The sequence below is a fragment of the Trachurus trachurus genome (assembly GCF_905171665.1).
Source record: "Trachurus trachurus genome assembly, chromosome: 6".
In the NCBI taxonomy this organism is placed as follows: Eukaryota; Metazoa; Chordata; class Actinopteri; order Carangiformes; family Carangidae; genus Trachurus; species Trachurus trachurus.
Genome location: NC_139897.1, coordinates 932,466 through 950,066, shown reverse-complemented (window position 1 = coordinate 950,066; position 17,601 = coordinate 932,466). Strand labels below are relative to the sequence as shown.

Genomic DNA, 17,601 nt, shown 5'->3' with positions numbered 1-17,601 from the left:
ACACACACACACACCTCATTGAAAATAGTGAAACCCCTAAAATGTAAATAGGATCTTTCTGTGTAAGGACATGTAAACACAGGGACAAGAATGGGTCTAATTTAGCTTTTACATGTCAACATAAAAACAATACTGTTGAGAAGAATGTGTAAAAATGCCAGTGTATTTCCACAGTAAAAATATCTAGGTTAAGTGCATCTCTTTGGAACAATCTGTGTTTCCACTGAAGGAGTTAACATGATACAGAGCATCTACGTATCGCAGCGTGTGTTTTCATTTCTAACTTTAATTGGAATCTACATTAAGAGCAGACATTCCTCAGCAAGGCTCCACATAGTGGTGATGTATAACATGATCTGTATATTTACTGTTTTAATTACATAAGAAAAATATAACCATCTAGGACAGGGGCATTGTCTGATGCCGATGATATGTACCGCCCTTCAACAATTCAATCAAGTTCCTTCTGTACATTAAAACTATGTTTAGATATACACATATCCACACCAGTGCATTTTTCAGGTTGTCTCGGCAGTCAAAGTGCTGGGAGACTCGGCCGGGGAGGAGGAGGAGGAGAAGGAGGGGTTGGGGAAGGGAGGGGTTGGATGGTCCATGAGGGATGAAGAGAGCCTGCTGAAGAGAGGCAGCTCTCACCACATGTGGGTTTCTCTGATCTCTGCGATCACCTGGCTGGCTCTCTGCAGCGCCTGCACACAGGAGTGGAGAGGGAAAAGTGTGTGAATTACATAACTTATTCTATTATTGTGTTTTGGGCTGTACTGTGTCTACTTTCAACTGGAACTACATGTACAATATTTGGGACATCTTCCTTTACTGAGTTACAGTTCATCTAAATTGCCTTAAAACACAGCATCACATCTTTTTATACCTTTTGTACTTAGTATTTTATTGTTCTTTTTTATTATCATTGATATACTTCTATTTTTACTGCTGCAACGCTGTAAAACTTCCTCATCATGGGACTAATACAGAAATATCTTATCACGTCTTATCTTACGTGAAGACCCAAATTGGTTTCAACAGCTGTAATCAAGCCTGCTGTTCATGCTGGAATTTTAATGGTCTAATTACTGGTCTAACTAATGCATTTTACAATACAAGTGACAGGGTCAACATCTACAGCCTCTTTCTGTGCAATCATTTGGATCGATATTTGATGAGGTGGAAACTCAAAGGTGACAATCAAGTGCAATGTTTCTGCAGTTGTGTTACAATGCCGTAGCTGTAGCTCAACAGGGAAACACTAAGAGCTAAACACTTAGATCACTAAGACTATTTCAGGCAGCTGAAGCTTTAGAAAAACATCAGTGCATTTTGTTCCCTATCACTAAGGTTGAAGGTGAAGAAGAGGGGATCAGGAGGAATGATTAGAGCAGGTGAATCACTTTAAACAAGCCCTTCAATCGTAAAATCTCTCTGTCTTTCCTCTTATGCTACTGATATACTTATAGAAATCTGTTTCAATGACAGAAGTGATATCTAAATATTTTATTGAGCAATGAGTGTGTGACTGATACTGGATCTTGCTGCTATCCATAGTGACTCTTTTGACAGATCTGTTACCTTGAGCATGTCAGCAGCTTCGTTGCGTCTCTGGGCCATGTCCTCAGACTCAGTCAGCAGGTCGTTCAGCAGGGCCGTCTTGTATAACTGACCCACCAGCTCACTCTGCAGGCAGTCCTTCACATGGTTCACCAGGAAGTGCATCACTGCCTTCGGTACACTGGGGCCAACCAGGAGGACGGGAGATGGGATGAAGATACGGTGAAGCAAGTTAGACCGGGACCGGTCGTACCAACATTTAAAACAAATTGTAGAAGAGGAGGATGAAAAAATAAGCAAGGAGAATTAAATGTGTACCTGTCTTGGATGTTTTTCCGCACGATAAGGAAGTATGACTTGATGAGTCTCTCGATTACTTCACAGTCCCTCTGTTCCCGAGCCGACAACTTCCTGGACACTGGGACGGGCTGCAGATGAAAAGATACCGAATGTCCTTGTTAATGCACCGAGTGGGACGTGATCGGAGAAATGGAAACATGGACAACAGTTAAATCACGTATGAAACTGTCAGTAAAACAGAGACTTTAAGCAGCTACAGTGTGATGTGATGACGTAGACGCAGACAGTTATATCTTTTTTTTAATCATTTTGTTTATATTACATTTTAAAGGGATAGTTCAACATTTTGGCAAATTGGCCAATTGCCATAATCCCTACAGTCTTAGGAGTAGGTTCGTTACCTTTCATTGTCGGTGCAAGCTGTTTTTAGAACGGCGGAGCAGAGCCGCAAACTGCTCAGAGCTACGCTACGGAGGCTAATGGGATTTCTTGGTTTCCCACATCAAACTCATCAAATACACAATCCAACAACTCCAAAACGCTCTGGTGGACAAGTTGTGACCTGCACATTCACCACGCTATGAGATAATAACGGAGCGTAGCTCTGAGCAGCTCACAGCTCTGCTCCGCCGTTCTAAAAATAGCTTACTCCAATTTGCCAAAATGTTGAACTATCCCTTTAACATTAGTAGTTTTATGGATTATGGGTATATTTGTTAAAGATGCATAATAATTTGACTGACTTTTGGAGGTTATTGATGAAAATGTTGGCACACACTGTTGTTAACCTGGGAGCCACACTGATCATGTGCTCATGTGCATTAATAAAACCGTGACACTGTCCACGGTGCTGAACTGACAGACATCCTTATACAAACTCTTCATCTGTATCTGTCGTTAAATTGTTGAAAATGGACCGAGAGCCCTTGGTGGAGCTCTTGGTCCATTTTAAGAGACATATTGTGGCCGTGTTCAGTCGTCACTTCAACCGTCTCTGCTTTAAGTCCCTGATGTCTCACCAACACTGAAGCCTGCAGAGGTGCAGAAGAAAAACATCCATGGAGTTGAATGTATCAGTGAACTGCTGCAGAACAATTTATAACTATCCAACCTGAGTTTTCGAGGAATTACCATAATTTCAGTGATTCTCCTCCAACTGATTTACTCATATGTGTTCTTTATTATACCTCTCTTTGATAGCATAGAGGGTGTAGGTTTGAGTTTAACTTTTGGCTGATGGGCTACAAAGATCAAAGTAAATAGAAGAAATAGTTTGTCTGACACCGTCTGGGTCCTTGCAGGAAATCAGGGATCAGTTCAGGTTAAATTCTGTCCTGAAATAAAAGTTGTTTTTCCACTTGCTGTTTTTTTCTGAAGACTCCCCACCATGCGTTGCATCATTGAATGTGATGCGACAATAAAGGTTTTCTTAGTTTTTAAATACCAAACAAGTTACATTATGATTTCTAAACTCCAATATAGAAACTGCAAAGCTTCCATTAGTGAGTGGAAGCTACCTGCTATCATGACTCACCACATCTAGGAGGTTGACAGCATGGCCGCCCTTCTGTGGGCTGACAGGAGGCAGATTTGCAGTCACAGCCCTGTCACCGGCTGCACCCTCCTCTCCCTTCCTCAACATCCCCCTCCAGTTCCCCGTCCCTCCATCTGTCTGCTCGCTGACAGAACCGCTCTGAGAACTGCCTGCTGCTGCCTGCAGGGAGGAGAGAGAGAGAGAGAGACCGGGTGAGGAGGTGTGATTATCCTGCTCTGGGTCTGGAAACACAACTTGAGTGTAGGAAATCAGGAAAATGGGTTAAATCAACAACAGTGCCACGAATATGTTAAATTTCTTTTTCACACAAGCATGCACCAGGCCTTCTTTGTTTTCACTCCAAAGAAGTTCATCCAGACTTTTGTTGATTATTCTGACCAAGCAAGGAGATGAGTGGAAAATACTGGCAGGCATGAGCACAGATTACATAACGCCAGTTTTGGGATTGGCTGATTTGATGATAGCAGAGCAGAAGAGATTTATCTACACTGGTTTCTACACCACCAACATCTAAGAACATCCCAATATTTCCAGTTCATATTGTAACTGAAGCAGCTCAAAGATGAACTTCCCAAAGTAAAAAAGAACTCATAAACCAGCAAACTGTGTTACTGCACCCTGGGATGCATTACTAGGACAATATTGTACTGCAGGAGATAGAGCTGTATATTGTTGGTGAACAAAGGCAAGAAACAAGGAAAAAAAACATCACAAGTGTGTTTGACCGATAGATAAGTCAGAAACTTTAACTTATTTTAATTAATTCAATTCCATAATTCATTTTCTAAATCATGATGTCCATTTGTTCTGTGCCTTTAACACACACTAAATTATAGTGTGTTTAAACCAGCATTCTTGATTGTTTTTTTTTTTTATAAAACTACCTGATGACCATATCTAGAAGAAAAAAACATGCAGCAGAAAAGAGGTTCAGTGTGAAGATCACAGGTGGGATCAGTGAAGGTAAAACTGCTCCTAAAACACCACGGCAGTGTCACAGTGTGGTGAGGACTTGGAGGTGGGCGGAGGTTAAACGCGGGCAGGCAGTGAGTGAACGGAACACACCTTGAAGGCCTCGCCCTCGGGGGCAGGAGGCTCAGTGGGGGAGACAGACTGCCCACCTGGGCCTCTAAGGGACTAAAGAAAGACATCAGAAGAGAAGAGTAGACAGAAACCTGGCAGGGGCTACAAGTGGAGGTGAGTAGGAACTTCACATAATGTGAAGACTATGACTGAGTTAGATTGAATTTGGGAGGAAATTCTGAAGTTGGTTAATTCAGAAAGAGCAGACTGAATGCATGAAGGCATCACTGATAAGAAAGAAAAACCTGTTATAGCCTGTTAGGAGAAAAAAAGAGGAAGTGTGACTCATAGAGACAGACTGTACCTTGTCTCTGGGGACGGCAGGTGGCAGGTCTCTCATTCTGTTACGTCTCTGCTCCTGTAAAAAAAACAAGTTTGACAAATGAAACAACGAACACAGAAAAGAAGAGGGAATGTTCCCGGTTTCTGTGCTGCCGGTAAATCCACAAAAGGATCAAGATCAGTGAGAGGCCAATTCTTCACTAGAGCACAACTAACACAATCAGCCTGAGATTCTAGCAGAGAAATACAAAGCAACACATTTAATAACTGTATTACATGAGGACAGCGTCTGTGAGAGTGTGTTTGTATCTTACTTCTATGTTATTGTTCATGAGGCCGCAGGCGTCAGCAAAGTCAGGGTGCTTTGTGTTGATGTAGGCCAGCTCGATGGCAACCAGGTTATGAACCTGCAAAGAAATTCAGGACATTGATTAATGAGACGGGGCTGTGAATAAACTTCCCTTCAGAGTTGTTCATGTGGAGCAGATCCTGACCATTTCATTGGTGACGGGGAGTCTCTTCCTGAGTAAGGAGGTGACCACTTCTACTATGGCATCATGGAGCTTTGGAAACCTCAGCAACTCCTGCAGAGATAAACAAACAGTAGAACCTCTGTCAGAGTCACAGTTCTGTGTGTGTACAGGACACCACTGTACTTTAGGTTTAAAGGGATAGTTCACCATTTTGGCAAATTGGCCCATTGCCATAATCCCTATAGTTTTAGCAGTAGGTTCGTTACCTTTAATTGTCTGTGCAAGCTGTTTTTAGAACTGTGGAGCATCAAACTCATCAAATACACAATCCAACAACTCCAAAAAGCTCTCGTGGACAAGTTGTGACCTGCACATTCACCATGCTGAGATAATCACGGAACGTTACGAGAAACCAAGAAATGCCATTAGCCTCCGTAGCGTAGCTCTGAGCAGCTCACGGCTCTGCTCCGCCGTTCCAAAAATAGCTTGCACCGACAAATAAAGGTAATGAACCTACTCCTAAAACTATAGGGATTATGGCAATGGGCTAATTTGCCAAAATGTTGAACTATCCCTTTAAGTGTGTGAGCATCTCAGCTTGTTTTCCACCTGTGTGCTGTAGTTGCTGCAGTGTTGGATGATCCTCTGCATCTCCTCATGAACCAGCTCCACACAGCGGAGACTGGGCTCCTCCAGACGCTTCACCTGCCTCTTCACCAGCAACTCAAACGAAACCTCAGGCACGAACAAAGCAGGCCTCGGGCCCTGTCGAGCACAATGAAAACATGTCCTAAAAAATGTTCAATGTATGAGGACAAGTTAGAGATGTAGCAAAAAAAAACAAAAAAACGCACCGTTGCATTTCTGATTGCTGTGAGCACGTCGATAGTTGTCAGACCACCCAGAGGGTCGACCGACTCCAACGTGCGACCAAATGTCTCATGAAATATATAACAGATTCTTGCTCCACCACATCTGAAAAAAAGAAAAAAGGGAGTGAGCCAGAGTTAACATACCAGGAGAATCTGATCATTCAGGAGAGGCCGGGTGCCAGCACCCCTCAGTGGCGTGTGGAGGTTGATGCAGGTCAGAGAGTTGTGTAACTCACAGTTCAGCTGTCTCGATGTACTTGGCCGTGCCCTCTATGGTGTGGCAGTACTCCGCAGCAAACTTGGTGATGAGCTGCAGCAACGTGGCGCTCTTGTCATCGACGGGTTCGCCGTAACTGTTGAGTAAAGACTGGTACTGGGCTGCCAGCACATTGATCCTGGTCTTCAGCTCAGGCAGGCAGTCTCTGATGTGGTGCATCAGCAACCTACGTCATGGAAAAGGGAAACATTTAAAAAGGTCAACAACAGGAAGTTAATCAGATGAGACACATGTATTCTATTATATCAGATTTTGTGTCATTGAGATCGATTAACAAACAAGAAAATGTGGCTATCTATTAAATAAAAACAGATTTAATTCAAAATTCTGAAATCCATACCTGTTCAATGTTCTCGCCAGGTATTTGGTTCCATTTCTGTTTGCAAGTGAGGGGTACTTCTTCTGTAGGAAGGCGTATTCGTCGCGGATTGCATCTGCCACTATCTTCTTTTGATTGATATCAAGCTGACTCCTAAAATACACAAAAACAAAACAATACTCACGATATGGTGCTGACCTATTCTGCATTTTGTGTGACTGCACTGAACATCGCCACATTAAGGTTGGACATATTAGTGCGGTGTTACCTATTAACTACTCCAATAATGCCCAGTTTGACAGGAATCACTCTGCCCATTAATATGTCCATGGCGTCTGTCCCAGCATCCATCAGGTCCAGCTTTGTCACAACGGCGAGGGTCCTCCTACCTGCACACACAGATGTACACACATGGCTACAAAACACTGCTGAGATAAGGAGAGCCACAAATATATGGCTGGGATATTAAAGATGAAAACAAGAAGGCCGTTTACCGTCAGGGTCGACCTCGCGGGCCACTTTGAGGGCCTCTGAGGTTGCCATGTCTGTGTTGGCAGCAGTCACAGCGAGGATGATGGAGTTGGGGTTCGAGATGTATTTGAAGATCAGTTCTCTGATCTGGATCTCGATGTCTTTGGGCTGGTCTCCCACAGGCACCTGAAGTAACAAATACACACTGATTTAATACCAGGACAGGATGTGTTCACTGTTTAAAATGTGACTTTGGTGAATTGTAAATGGACTGCATTTATATAACACTAAAGACCACTTAAAGCACTTCACTATGTCATATTCACCTATTCAATGTTCACCTATGTTGTGTTAAAAAAAATAAAAACTAATGCTATTTTGGGGGCAATTTTGGGTTCAGTATCTTGCCCAAGGACATTTTATTTGGACTGGAGGATGCTGTGATCGAACCACCAACTGGTCATACCATATAATGAGGACATCAAAGCAATAATCCTTATTATTAATCAATTAATGTGACCTGAACCCAGATAAGTGGAGGATAACTGGGTGTATACACCAATACATTTTATTTGTATTCATTTAAATTGCCATTATGTCTCACTGTGGCTAGCAGTGACAATAAAACAATAATGATACTCAATAAGGTGGTCATAATAACAAGTAAGGTCCTGAGGTTATAACCAGTGTTACAACAACAGACAGGGAAAAACTATCAAGGTAAAAACTGAATCCATCCTTTTTAAGGATTAACAAGACCTGCGGATACACAGTTGCACAGTATCATCATGAGTTCATAAATGAAACAGGTCTGAACACCAGGGAGCGAAACTGAAACCATCTCACCTTTGTAATGCCGGGAAGATCCACCAGCGTGAGGTTGACGACATACGGGGAGAAGATTTTCAGGTGAATGGGCTCATCACTGATACCCTGGGAGGAAAAACAGTGGGGAATGATTCAAATACTTGACTGGACTGATATCAGTAGGTCAGTTAATATCATTTAGGTTTGCCTTGGATAACATTTCCTGTCTGACAACTCTTGGCACTGCCTCCTCATACATGTAATTAACATACCTTGTTATTGCCGGAAATTCTGTCCGTCTCTGCTTCTATTTCTTGCCTGATCTCTTCAAAGTCTGTGTAGATCTGAAAGGGACAATTGAACGGTAAGAAAGGCAGAAAGGTAAAGACTCCAACATGTGTAGGCAGTAGTTTTTGATACTTACAACAATAACATCAGAGTGACAAAAACATAGGACATGAAGGGGATAATTTACAAAGAGATTTTCTGAGAGTCAGTGTCATGGGACTCTCAGCACATCATAAGGGTTTCTTTGTTTAAACATGGAGAACTGTGTAAAGTATAAAAAGGCACAATTCTACCTCAGAGGGCTTTCACACTTCAACTACATGAACATTTCAGCTGGTGAGAGGGTGTGTACCTGATGTCATTACCGATTAGAGATGTTGTTGTTGAAAACATTCCACAATATCACTGTAGCTGGGTTTATAAATACGACTGAATCAATAAAGGGAAGAGATCAAGGGTATCACACCCAGGCTGATCAAATATTCATGTTTCCATGCAGTGCTGGAAGATCCCATTAACGGCACCTACCTTGTTTTTGGTGTGTAGGAATTTGCCCCATTCTTCTCCTTCGATGCCTGCAAGAGAACAAAATCGAGCACAGATTTTGGGGTCACTGATGGGACAGATGTGGCTTTTAGAAGAGTGTTACTATTTTTACTATTAATCTGTTAAATGTCTCGGGGGGGATGATTTCTCTTTTGGCAAGGGTGGGACGGAAAAACTCTTCAGTCAGAGATCACCAGCTGAAGAGTTTACAAAACAGTGGAACGACTGTGGTTTTCACACAAAAAGTAATGAAAGCAAATTACAGCCTCAAGCAACGGAAAAAAAAAAAAAAAGCATGTGCATTTCGGGAAGAGGAGACCTAGAGACTGTCACGGTATTTTTTAAAAACAATGTAATTACTTGCTGCTGAAATTGAAGTTGCTCCAAAACAAGGAAACAACCTCAGTATTATGGAGTCTGTTAGTCATCTTTAGAGGAAGCTGCTATTTGAGGATATTAAAGGTGCTCTTGGAGGAAGGTGTAAAAAATGATTATTTTCAGCAGGAAGTTACACACTTTCTTCATCTAATTTAAACTGACAGGCCATCCTGCATGGAGGGGTGAGGGGGGGGGGGCATGAGCTGAATCAAGTGAGGCCACATGGTTTGGCAGCTTTGGAAGGAGCTACACAAATACAAGGCAGAATGGGCAAAAGAAAGAGAGAGGGGGGGGGGGGGGTGTTATGTAATGTACAAACACAAAAATAAATAGAACAAGGAAAAGGAGACCTCTGTAAAGGCGTCCATTTTTCTTGGATTCTGTGGTTTAAGAGAGACGACAGGAGACAAAAGGGTTAGCCCGTCTATCTGCAGCTCCTGCACGACGCTCTGCAGCAATGCAGAGTCACTCTGAGGCCATTCCCACAGATCAGCTTTAAATAAATGCAGGATCTTGGCACATTTTACTCCCCTGTTCTTTTCATTCACAAGTGGAAGATATCAGCGCAGACTCTGAGTACACTCCACTACATTCATATAATAGCTTTGGTGACATGGGATTTATATAAAACTGTTGGAAATTTAAAGTAATGCTTAAACATTGATGCATCAATAATAAGAAGATAAATAATTACATGATGTGGCGTAATGATATTACATAACAATAAAATATTCCCAAATGTTCCATTTTGCATGAAGAGCACCTTTTTTTTGGTACTTTACACAATAATATTTGACTGTGGTGCCTCTTCACTAACTTAAAACTGTATAACATGACTTTTAGTTCTGTTTCTTGCTGTGGTGATGTTTGTTGTTTGATTTAAATGTTAGAAACAATAATCCTTTTGGTGAGCGAGGGCAGAGCATAACTGTATAAAATACAATACTGCTGACTTGATATGACTCATATCAGTAGAGAGATAGACTGAATAATGCTCAACCTGCCAGATCCTCATTCATTGATCGGCCTGGATTGTTTGCGAATTTAGAGGAACTTCATTTTGCTCAATACAACATTTCCTGATGAGAGAGGAAATACAAATACCAGACAAAGCACAGTGCACACACATAATTCTGCGTATATATACACTGAAACACTGACGATCAAACAGTTTAGTTAGTTGTAGAAGTCAATACACAGGGAGGCCTAACAGCCAGATATCCAGAGGAAGCAGAGGTTACAGTGACGTTACCATTCTCTTCACTGGTTTTCCGGCGGTCGTCTGCATCGATGTGCACGAGCTGCAGGATGAGGGGCCGGCGTGTGACGACGCCAGTGCCGCGTGGCAGGATGTCCCTCCCAACCAGGCTTTCCAAGACAGAACTCTTCCCACTGCTCTGTGGACAATAACAACAACACCGTCATAAACAAAACCAGGTAGTATAAATGTGAGCAGAGACATCAGACCTCAAACTGACTGTATGTGATTTACTTCAACGCCATTAGCCCTTTATCACTGCCCAAACTTTTCCAAGAGCTCAGGAACATAAACATAAACGACAGAAAATTGGCAGCACTGAGTGTCACTTTGGGGTGAGACACAAATCTTGTCACGGCTTCACCTTGTGCACAGTATTCACTCACACAAGCCTTGGCTGCCACGAGTCAGTCATTCCTTGTTCATTGACGTGTGGTAGTGTAAGCCTTAATGAGATCTGGTGAGCTGAAATACCTCAGCTAGCTCACTTGGCTAGCTGAGATCTCTTTCTTCCTTGGTGGAAGAGGAAGGCTGAACATGTGTTATTTTCTGTTGAGCTATAAAAGAGATGTTGTTTTGCTGCCCCAATGATTAATACTTCTTACATAGCATTGGTTGCACCTGTCCTTAAGTAAAACTCTCAGCAGATCTGGGCCTTTGCTGAGCCCTGGCAAGGACGCACATAATAAATCAGGCATTTAAACCATCCTTTGGCTTGCTTTGTCTCACTGTAATGCCCTGAGATTCCTGCCAAAAGGTCTGAGACAGCCACATCCTATTAGCCGACCAGTGAAAGTGAACGTGTTTGGAAAAAAAAACAAAAAAAACCTGCCACTTTAAACCAATTAGGCTCTGGTGTGTACACAGGGTAGTCAGGTGGTCAGGGTGAAATTGTTTTAGAAAACAGAGGTGTTGATTCAGGATTGTGCTCATTCTTGGTTTGTGGTGTTGCTTACCGGTACTTTGCTACATTATACTCAGTGGTTTTTGTAATCATTTCCTGACCCCATTTGTATTCACAAGGGTGGACTAAATACCACTATCAGCACCTTTAAAATAGCATCAACAAAAACTAAACATTCCTTTGCTATGATAAGAATTATTCCAGAGCTGTTCAATTTGATCACTGCATTGGTTGTTTTAGTTAATTGAAGGGTTGCATGTAATGATGTGTTTCACTATCAATTAATATGCTAATTAAGTGAAACCAGAAATGCAGCTTAGAGCAGGACTGTGTGTGAATGGATGATTTGCAGTAGTAAATCATGTTTTGCATTAAGACAGATGCTCAGTAGTGCAAGTGATGTGAGGAGAGGAATATGTGTATGCTCAGAGCTGAAATGACTGATCAATTACTGTAGTTGATTGACCAAAATGAATTAATTTTAATTGATTCATAATTTCAGTCAATAAGATAAATAAAGTTTGCTGATTTCAGCCTCTCACATGAGAAAAGCTGATGTCTATCTTTGTCAGACATCACTGCAGACTGAATGTGTAGGAGTTTGGAGTGTGGATCGACCAAAAACTATTTCTGTAGTCTTGTCATGTTACATACACTTAACGCTAAGCTAACCATCAAATCATATCAAGTAACCCAATTAATGTGTAGCAATTAAAATCTGAGGATGTAATAGAAAATCGGACTTTGGCTTTATTTGCAAGATAGTGATCTAAAAGGTATACTTGTTTGTTCCCTGTCAACCCAAACAATTAGTTTAAATGTGAGATCACATGTAGCTAATGCTAACTTTGCTTCCAGCTCACTACTTATCTGATGACTTAAACGTAGATGAGCGTATAACGTGAAACGTATGTAAAGCCAGTGTAATTATTTATGTCTATTGTCCCTGAACGAAAGTGAAAGAAAAACTGTGGTAAAGAGAAGCAGGCAAAACAATAAGTTGACGCAGGCTAACTAAGTTGCTAGCCTCTAAGCAAAGTGACGTTTCTTACCTGAGTTCCTACGACCACTATCTGCGGCAGTTGAATAATATCCGCGCCAACCGTGTTAAAAACATCTTGCAGCTTGTTTATGACAGGTATGAGGGCCTCCATTAGCGTCGACCGTCGATACTAAACCTGTCAAAAAGCCAACTTTCTTTACCCTGCCACACACGGGCACAAAGTCATTCAATGTCCCTCAGCTTCTGCTGCTACTGGCTTTGGTTCTGCCGACAACTGCGCAAACAGTTTGTGAGAGTTGCATCATGGGAGTTTGAGTTCACTGGCGTCCCACTCGACAACCGTGACTTCGGGGTTTGACTTTTCCTGGACTACATTTCCTACGGGTGACATCATAGTCGTGTTGCACTAATGAGAGGAAAGATGCAAAATTTTCCTCTACGCAACGGTAACTAAGGTGAGAACCAAAATATTTACCTTTACTGTCTATGCTTGAGGCACACATGAATGAAATGCGTACATTTATTATGACACCTGTATGACCACCTATTTAATTATGGAAGACTAAGCATTTACTGTAGGTTTAACATCAGTTGTGTGCTCATTTGTTTCTCTATTTCAATTTCGCTGTAGAGTTACAGTTGTTTTGGAGTCACTACATTTATATATGAGGTATTTTTTGCTGATTATTGTGTCCAAAATGAAAGGGGACAACATTTTCATTGTTACAGACAAAAAAAAACCTTATTTGTTGTCCATATTTTATTTCTCCAAACACATTATTTAAGAACAACACATGTATCTGGAAATGTATACAAAATGTAAAGTGCTACTGGATATTTTACAACAATAATATCAATGAAGAAAAGAAATATAGCGATTACCAAGTGTTTCAGCGACATATAACAATTAATTCTTCAGATTTGCACTGCAGTATTCTTTCACTTGATATTGACCCAAAAAATTGGTCACAAACCCTCTAGTACACTGCAGGTTATGGTTCAAGTGGTCCACAGACAGTCAAAGGGTTTTCAATGCCTACATTTCAGAGATTGTGGTTCAATTTAATGTAGTGAAACTGTAAACCTCTTACAATGTTTTCCATTTAAAACGGTTACATTTACAAAGTAAAGAGTGGGTTAAATTGAAATTCGGGACTTTTCATCGTATTGAAGGTGACCTTGATCTATCTTTTGACATTCTTGGGATACACACAAAACCTGCAATACTGCAATAAATCTCTTTCTTGCCAATGTGATTTTTAGGATTGAAAAGGGTCTGGCAATCAGCCATCTGATGTGAAACTAGTAAACAATAGCCAAACCCACATTATGACACACAGAATGGCCTTGAAAAGGACTGGCAATATACAGGGTTGAACAAAATAATCCAACTGCAGTGTATAATATAACAATCTACTAAAAATAATTTGAATTTGTGTGAAATTCATTCAACTGTCAGAGAAGTGTTTATTTAACTCGGATTATCTTTTAAGTTGGAGCATTTTTGGTTATTTTCTTTTGGACCGATTATAAGGTGTAACCAGGACTTTGTCAGTATTATGAAATCAAACACAACAAAGTATGACCTCAAAAATTAAACTGTTGTTCTTCACTTTATTACAGGTCTATTGAGGCCACTCCAAATATAATCGGAATCATAAACATTTCTATAATCACGCATACTGTACCTTTTCCCTAATCATATTTTAGGGTCATTTACAATTTACTGCTTGAGATTTAACCACAAACATTAAAATGTGGTCTACAAAAGTGAGACTGACACGATAGAGTAGACACATTCCAACAACATGTAGTGCAACCCCAAAAATACACACTGAACACTCCAACGTGTGTAGGCTTCCAGGTCTTTGTTGACGTTGCTCCCCATTTGACAACCATAAGCAAAACTCTTTTGTCTCTGCCTTCGGCTGTGATTTGAAACTTACAATGGCAAAACCTATACAATAGAAACTAAAACTATACCAAAACAGAGTGGCAGGTGTAGTAGCAGTGAAATGACACATGCATGCGTGTGCCAGGTCTATTCTATTTCCTTAAACGGTACAATGTTGTCAGACTCGGCTATAAAAAGAAGGTGCTTGAAAAAATACTGACAAAGGAAAGGACTCTCACAAGAAGTGAAAAATTATTACAATCATTTACAAGTCCACACTGAGAGTAGCTTGAAAAACATAGCTTATTTGAATTTAGACCTAAGTAAAATAAATTGTTTAGTCAGTTCCTGTCATTCTGTGCCTGAATGTCAGTCCTCAGTGTCGCAGTTCAAATTTCACAGCATTTGAACCAAGTGGTTTTCAGTTACCCAATCAATACAACAGTATTGTATCCCCTTAAGGCAAATTAAAGTCTTACTTAAGTCACCGTACACTGCATCTTAGGGTGCAGTGCAGTCAGTGTAGGTGGTTACCATATTCCCTCTGCGTTGAGTCACTGTTCTACAATGTTGTTTTGATGCACCATGAAACCTGTTTTCAGTCTGTTTGGTGTGTCTGTCAAAAGTAAACATTTTCTCTATGTCTTCAAACATGTCATCAAAGATACCTGCTCCAAAACCTCCCTGAAAGTGTCTCTTGTGTCTGCTGTGTGAATCCTTGTGAGACCTGGAGTGTTCATCAAAGTGTCTTCTGTGGCGGGCGTGCCTATTCTGGCTGTAGATGTCGAAGTCTTTGAATATGTCATCAAAGTTGAAGCTGAAAGGTTGATGCGCTCCCTGCGTAGGCCTGCCTTGAGTGGAGTACGCAGAGGTGTCACCGAACTGGTTATATTCTCTTCTCCTGGTTTCATCTGACAAAGTTTCATAAGCTGCGCATGACAAGATTCAGAGCAAAGATTCAGTTTAGGCTGGAGATGTTAATACTGTGTTTCATCAGCATTTTGAAAAGGTTATGCTACAATCGCAAAAGCTTAAAGGTATAGTTCACCCAAAATTCAAATTTCACCCATTATCTACTCACCCTCATGTCAACTAAGAGCTGTGAGAATTTTCAGAGTCCTCCGTACCTTCTCTGAGTTACGGGGGGGGGGGGGGGGGGGGGGGGGGGATCCGCGCAGCAGTATTTGTCCATATAATGGTTGTCAATGGATACCAACTTTCTTCGTCCAAAAAGACACACCAAAAAACATCCAAATACCTCCATGCTGCTCGTCTGTAATGTACCTCTTGTATTGAAGCCCCGACATGAGTCTATATTTTAAGCTTGTTTGTAGCCGAAGCTCCCAGTGTCTCAGTTCACTGCTCTTCCTGTGTCAGTGCAAATCTCTCGTGATTTGCACTGACCAGCGGAACAATTTCTCATGTCGGGGCTTCAATACAAAAGGGACATTACAGACGAGCAGTATGGAGGTATTTGGATGTTTTTTGGTGTGTCTTTTTGGACGAAGAAAGTTGGTATCCATTGACAACCATTATATGGACAAATACTGCTGCGCGGACCTCCCTGTAACTCAGAGAAGGCACGGAGGACATGAGGGTGAGTAGATAATGAGTGAAATTTGAATTTTGGGTGAACTATCCCTTTAACATCAGTCACAGCAAGTCTGAACATTACCTACCTTTGGCCGAATGCTCCAGAGGTCTTAATTTGAAATGCAAACAGTCTAAACAATACTCTGTATATATGCATGCTGGATAAAATATATTAGGTTACAAGTAACAATAATATTCCAGTGTGTCAGAAAATGATGAATCGTTACACACCTGAGCAATACCAAAAATTACAAATCAACTGTACCTTCAGCGATTTCCCTGAATTTGGCTTCAGCATCTGGACTCCTGTTCTTATCAGGGTGATACTTCATGGCGAGCCTGTGGAAAGCCTTCTTTATCTGTCGCTCAGTGGCATCTCTAGGCACTCCCAGTATATCATAGTAGTCCTTCTTGGCAAGTATCAGCTCCGTTATCATGAGGATGCACACTGCAAACGTTACAGCAGACTGTGCAGTTGCCATCCCTCTGATGTCCTAGAACAGAGAGAGAAAATTAGCAGTTTGTCAAAAGGTAAATGTTTGATGCTTGCAACAAAGCAGAGGTGTTCACGATATTGCAAGAGGCTGAAGTTATTTTACTAAGTGTGCAGTTAGCTGCCTGCAACTTTAAGAGAATCTTTCATTACAACATTGGGTGATTAGTTCTCCAGTTCTGTGCTTCTTATTGTTGTTAACGTGTGTTATAAATGTAAGTCAGAGCCTCAATATTGTTTGAAGCCCAGTTCCATATTAATGAAACCTTTACTTATTTAGGAAATTAAAAAAAATATGCAGTGTGTGACAGTTTATCCTGCCACTAGTATCACACCACACCATCATCCATTCCACATGCCACATGTTAGCCAGGTAGTGTTTCCCAATCAATAATATCAATCAACAAATAGCCGATTAAAAAAAAAAAACAATAAAAAAAAACACATACATCTTTATTATTTTCACGGACAAAATAAAGGTTTTACAAATCTGACACCAGGTTTGATCATTTTGATGCTAACCAGCTCTGGAGCAGGTTAGGAGTTCATCTCTAGTTGCCATGGTGATTTACCTGGTAACAAGAGAGCCACTGCTGTCGGACTAAAAAAAAAAAAACAGAGTTGAAAGTGAAGTTACCTACAACTTGAAGTCCTGTCCCTGTTTCTTGGTACAGGCCTGTGATCTCATTAAGAGCGATGCTAACATCTCACCCATCATCCCACACATCACTCACCACGTTAGCTGACGGCGGCTAACACAACCACACGTTCTCATTCATTGTAGCTTTACAGCACCTACCTTCCGTAGGTTTTGACAGAATAGCTGGTTCTGTAGCACTCACACTGCCTATCAGCTGTTTAACCAATGTTAAACATGACCGTGTTTGTTATGACTATTATGGAGGGACAGTTGTTAGCAGCAGCATCGTTTCCGTCACTTCTTCGAGCCTTTCGCTGTATCATGGTAGGCAGACCTGGTACGTTGGTGCGTTTCTGCCCTCTACCGTCCGTCAGTACAGTAATACCCCCCACTCAACTGACCGATAGTGACCCTGATGTTGTCGAGTGTTGCAGCCTGTGTTTGCAGCATTTCTAATCACTTTCATATAGAAGTTTGTTTAATACAAGTTAAAACTGGTGTAGCCTACTCAATAACGTACAGTACTGAGAATAAATGCTATATCCACGAATATTACAGGCTTTAAAAAAATATGTTTATATCATATCCTTGTTCGCTGTAAT

General features: G+C 41.2%; 2 protein-coding genes across 3 annotated transcripts; both read right to left on the bottom strand.

Annotated features, from left to right (window-relative positions):
• Nucleotides 1-569: 569 nt before the first annotated feature.
• On the bottom strand, nt 570-12,636 carry dnm1l (dynamin 1-like). 2 transcript variants are annotated; one of them, XM_083974033.1, is made up of 19 exons: nt 12,429-12,636; nt 10,467-10,611; nt 8,819-8,865; nt 8,275-8,346; nt 8,042-8,128; nt 7,219-7,381; nt 6,993-7,113; nt 6,746-6,877; nt 6,365-6,571; nt 6,111-6,231; nt 5,866-6,021; nt 5,278-5,367; nt 5,098-5,190; nt 4,806-4,859; nt 4,484-4,555; nt 3,398-3,577; nt 1,882-1,991; nt 1,585-1,744; nt 570-707 (listed from the first exon to the last, which is right to left on the bottom strand). In XM_083974033.1, exons 1-19 carry the CDS (start codon nt 12,528-12,530, stop codon nt 651-653), a joined length of 2,169 nt encoding a protein of 722 aa, XP_083830159.1. In that variant the 5' UTR covers nt 12,531-12,636; the 3' UTR covers nt 570-650. The 2 variants fall into 2 exon arrangements, with proteins under 2 accessions (XP_083830159.1, XP_083830160.1); XM_083974034.1 differs by lacking the exon at nt 4,484-4,555.
• Nucleotides 12,637-14,010: 1,374 nt separating this feature from the next.
• dnajb9a (DnaJ heat shock protein family (Hsp40) member B9a) lies at nt 14,011-17,288 on the bottom strand. Its single transcript, XM_083974036.1, has 3 exons — nt 17,159-17,288; nt 16,132-16,360; nt 14,011-15,202 (listed from the first exon to the last, which is right to left on the bottom strand). The coding sequence occupies exons 2-3, from the start codon at nt 16,346-16,348 to the stop codon at nt 14,775-14,777; spliced, it is 645 nt and encodes a 214-aa protein (XP_083830162.1). The 5' UTR covers nt 16,349-16,360; nt 17,159-17,288; the 3' UTR covers nt 14,011-14,774.
• Nucleotides 17,289-17,601: the final 313 nt, after the last annotated feature.

Excerpts from the sequence above, each read along its gene's own strand:
- dnajb9a (XM_083974036.1), bottom strand. The coding sequence starts at position 16,348 with ATGGCAACTGCACAGTCTGCTGTAACGTTTGCAGTGTGCATCCTCATG. Across the intron at positions 15,203-16,131 it reads ATTCAGGGAAATCGCTGAAG|CTTATGAAACTTTGTCAGAT; the intron begins GTACAGTTGATT and ends TGTCATGCGCAG.
- dnm1l (XM_083974033.1), bottom strand. The coding sequence starts at position 12,530 with ATGGAGGCCCTCATACCTGTCATAAACAAGCTGCAAGATGTTTTTAAC. Across the intron at positions 7,114-7,218 it reads CCGCGAGGTCGACCCTGACG|GTAGGAGGACCCTCGCCGTT; the intron begins GTAAACGGCCTT and ends CTGTGTGTGCAG. Across the intron at positions 4,860-5,097 it reads TCATGAACAATAACATAGAA|GAGCAGAGACGTAACAGAAT; the intron begins GTAAGATACAAA and ends TTTTTTTTACAG.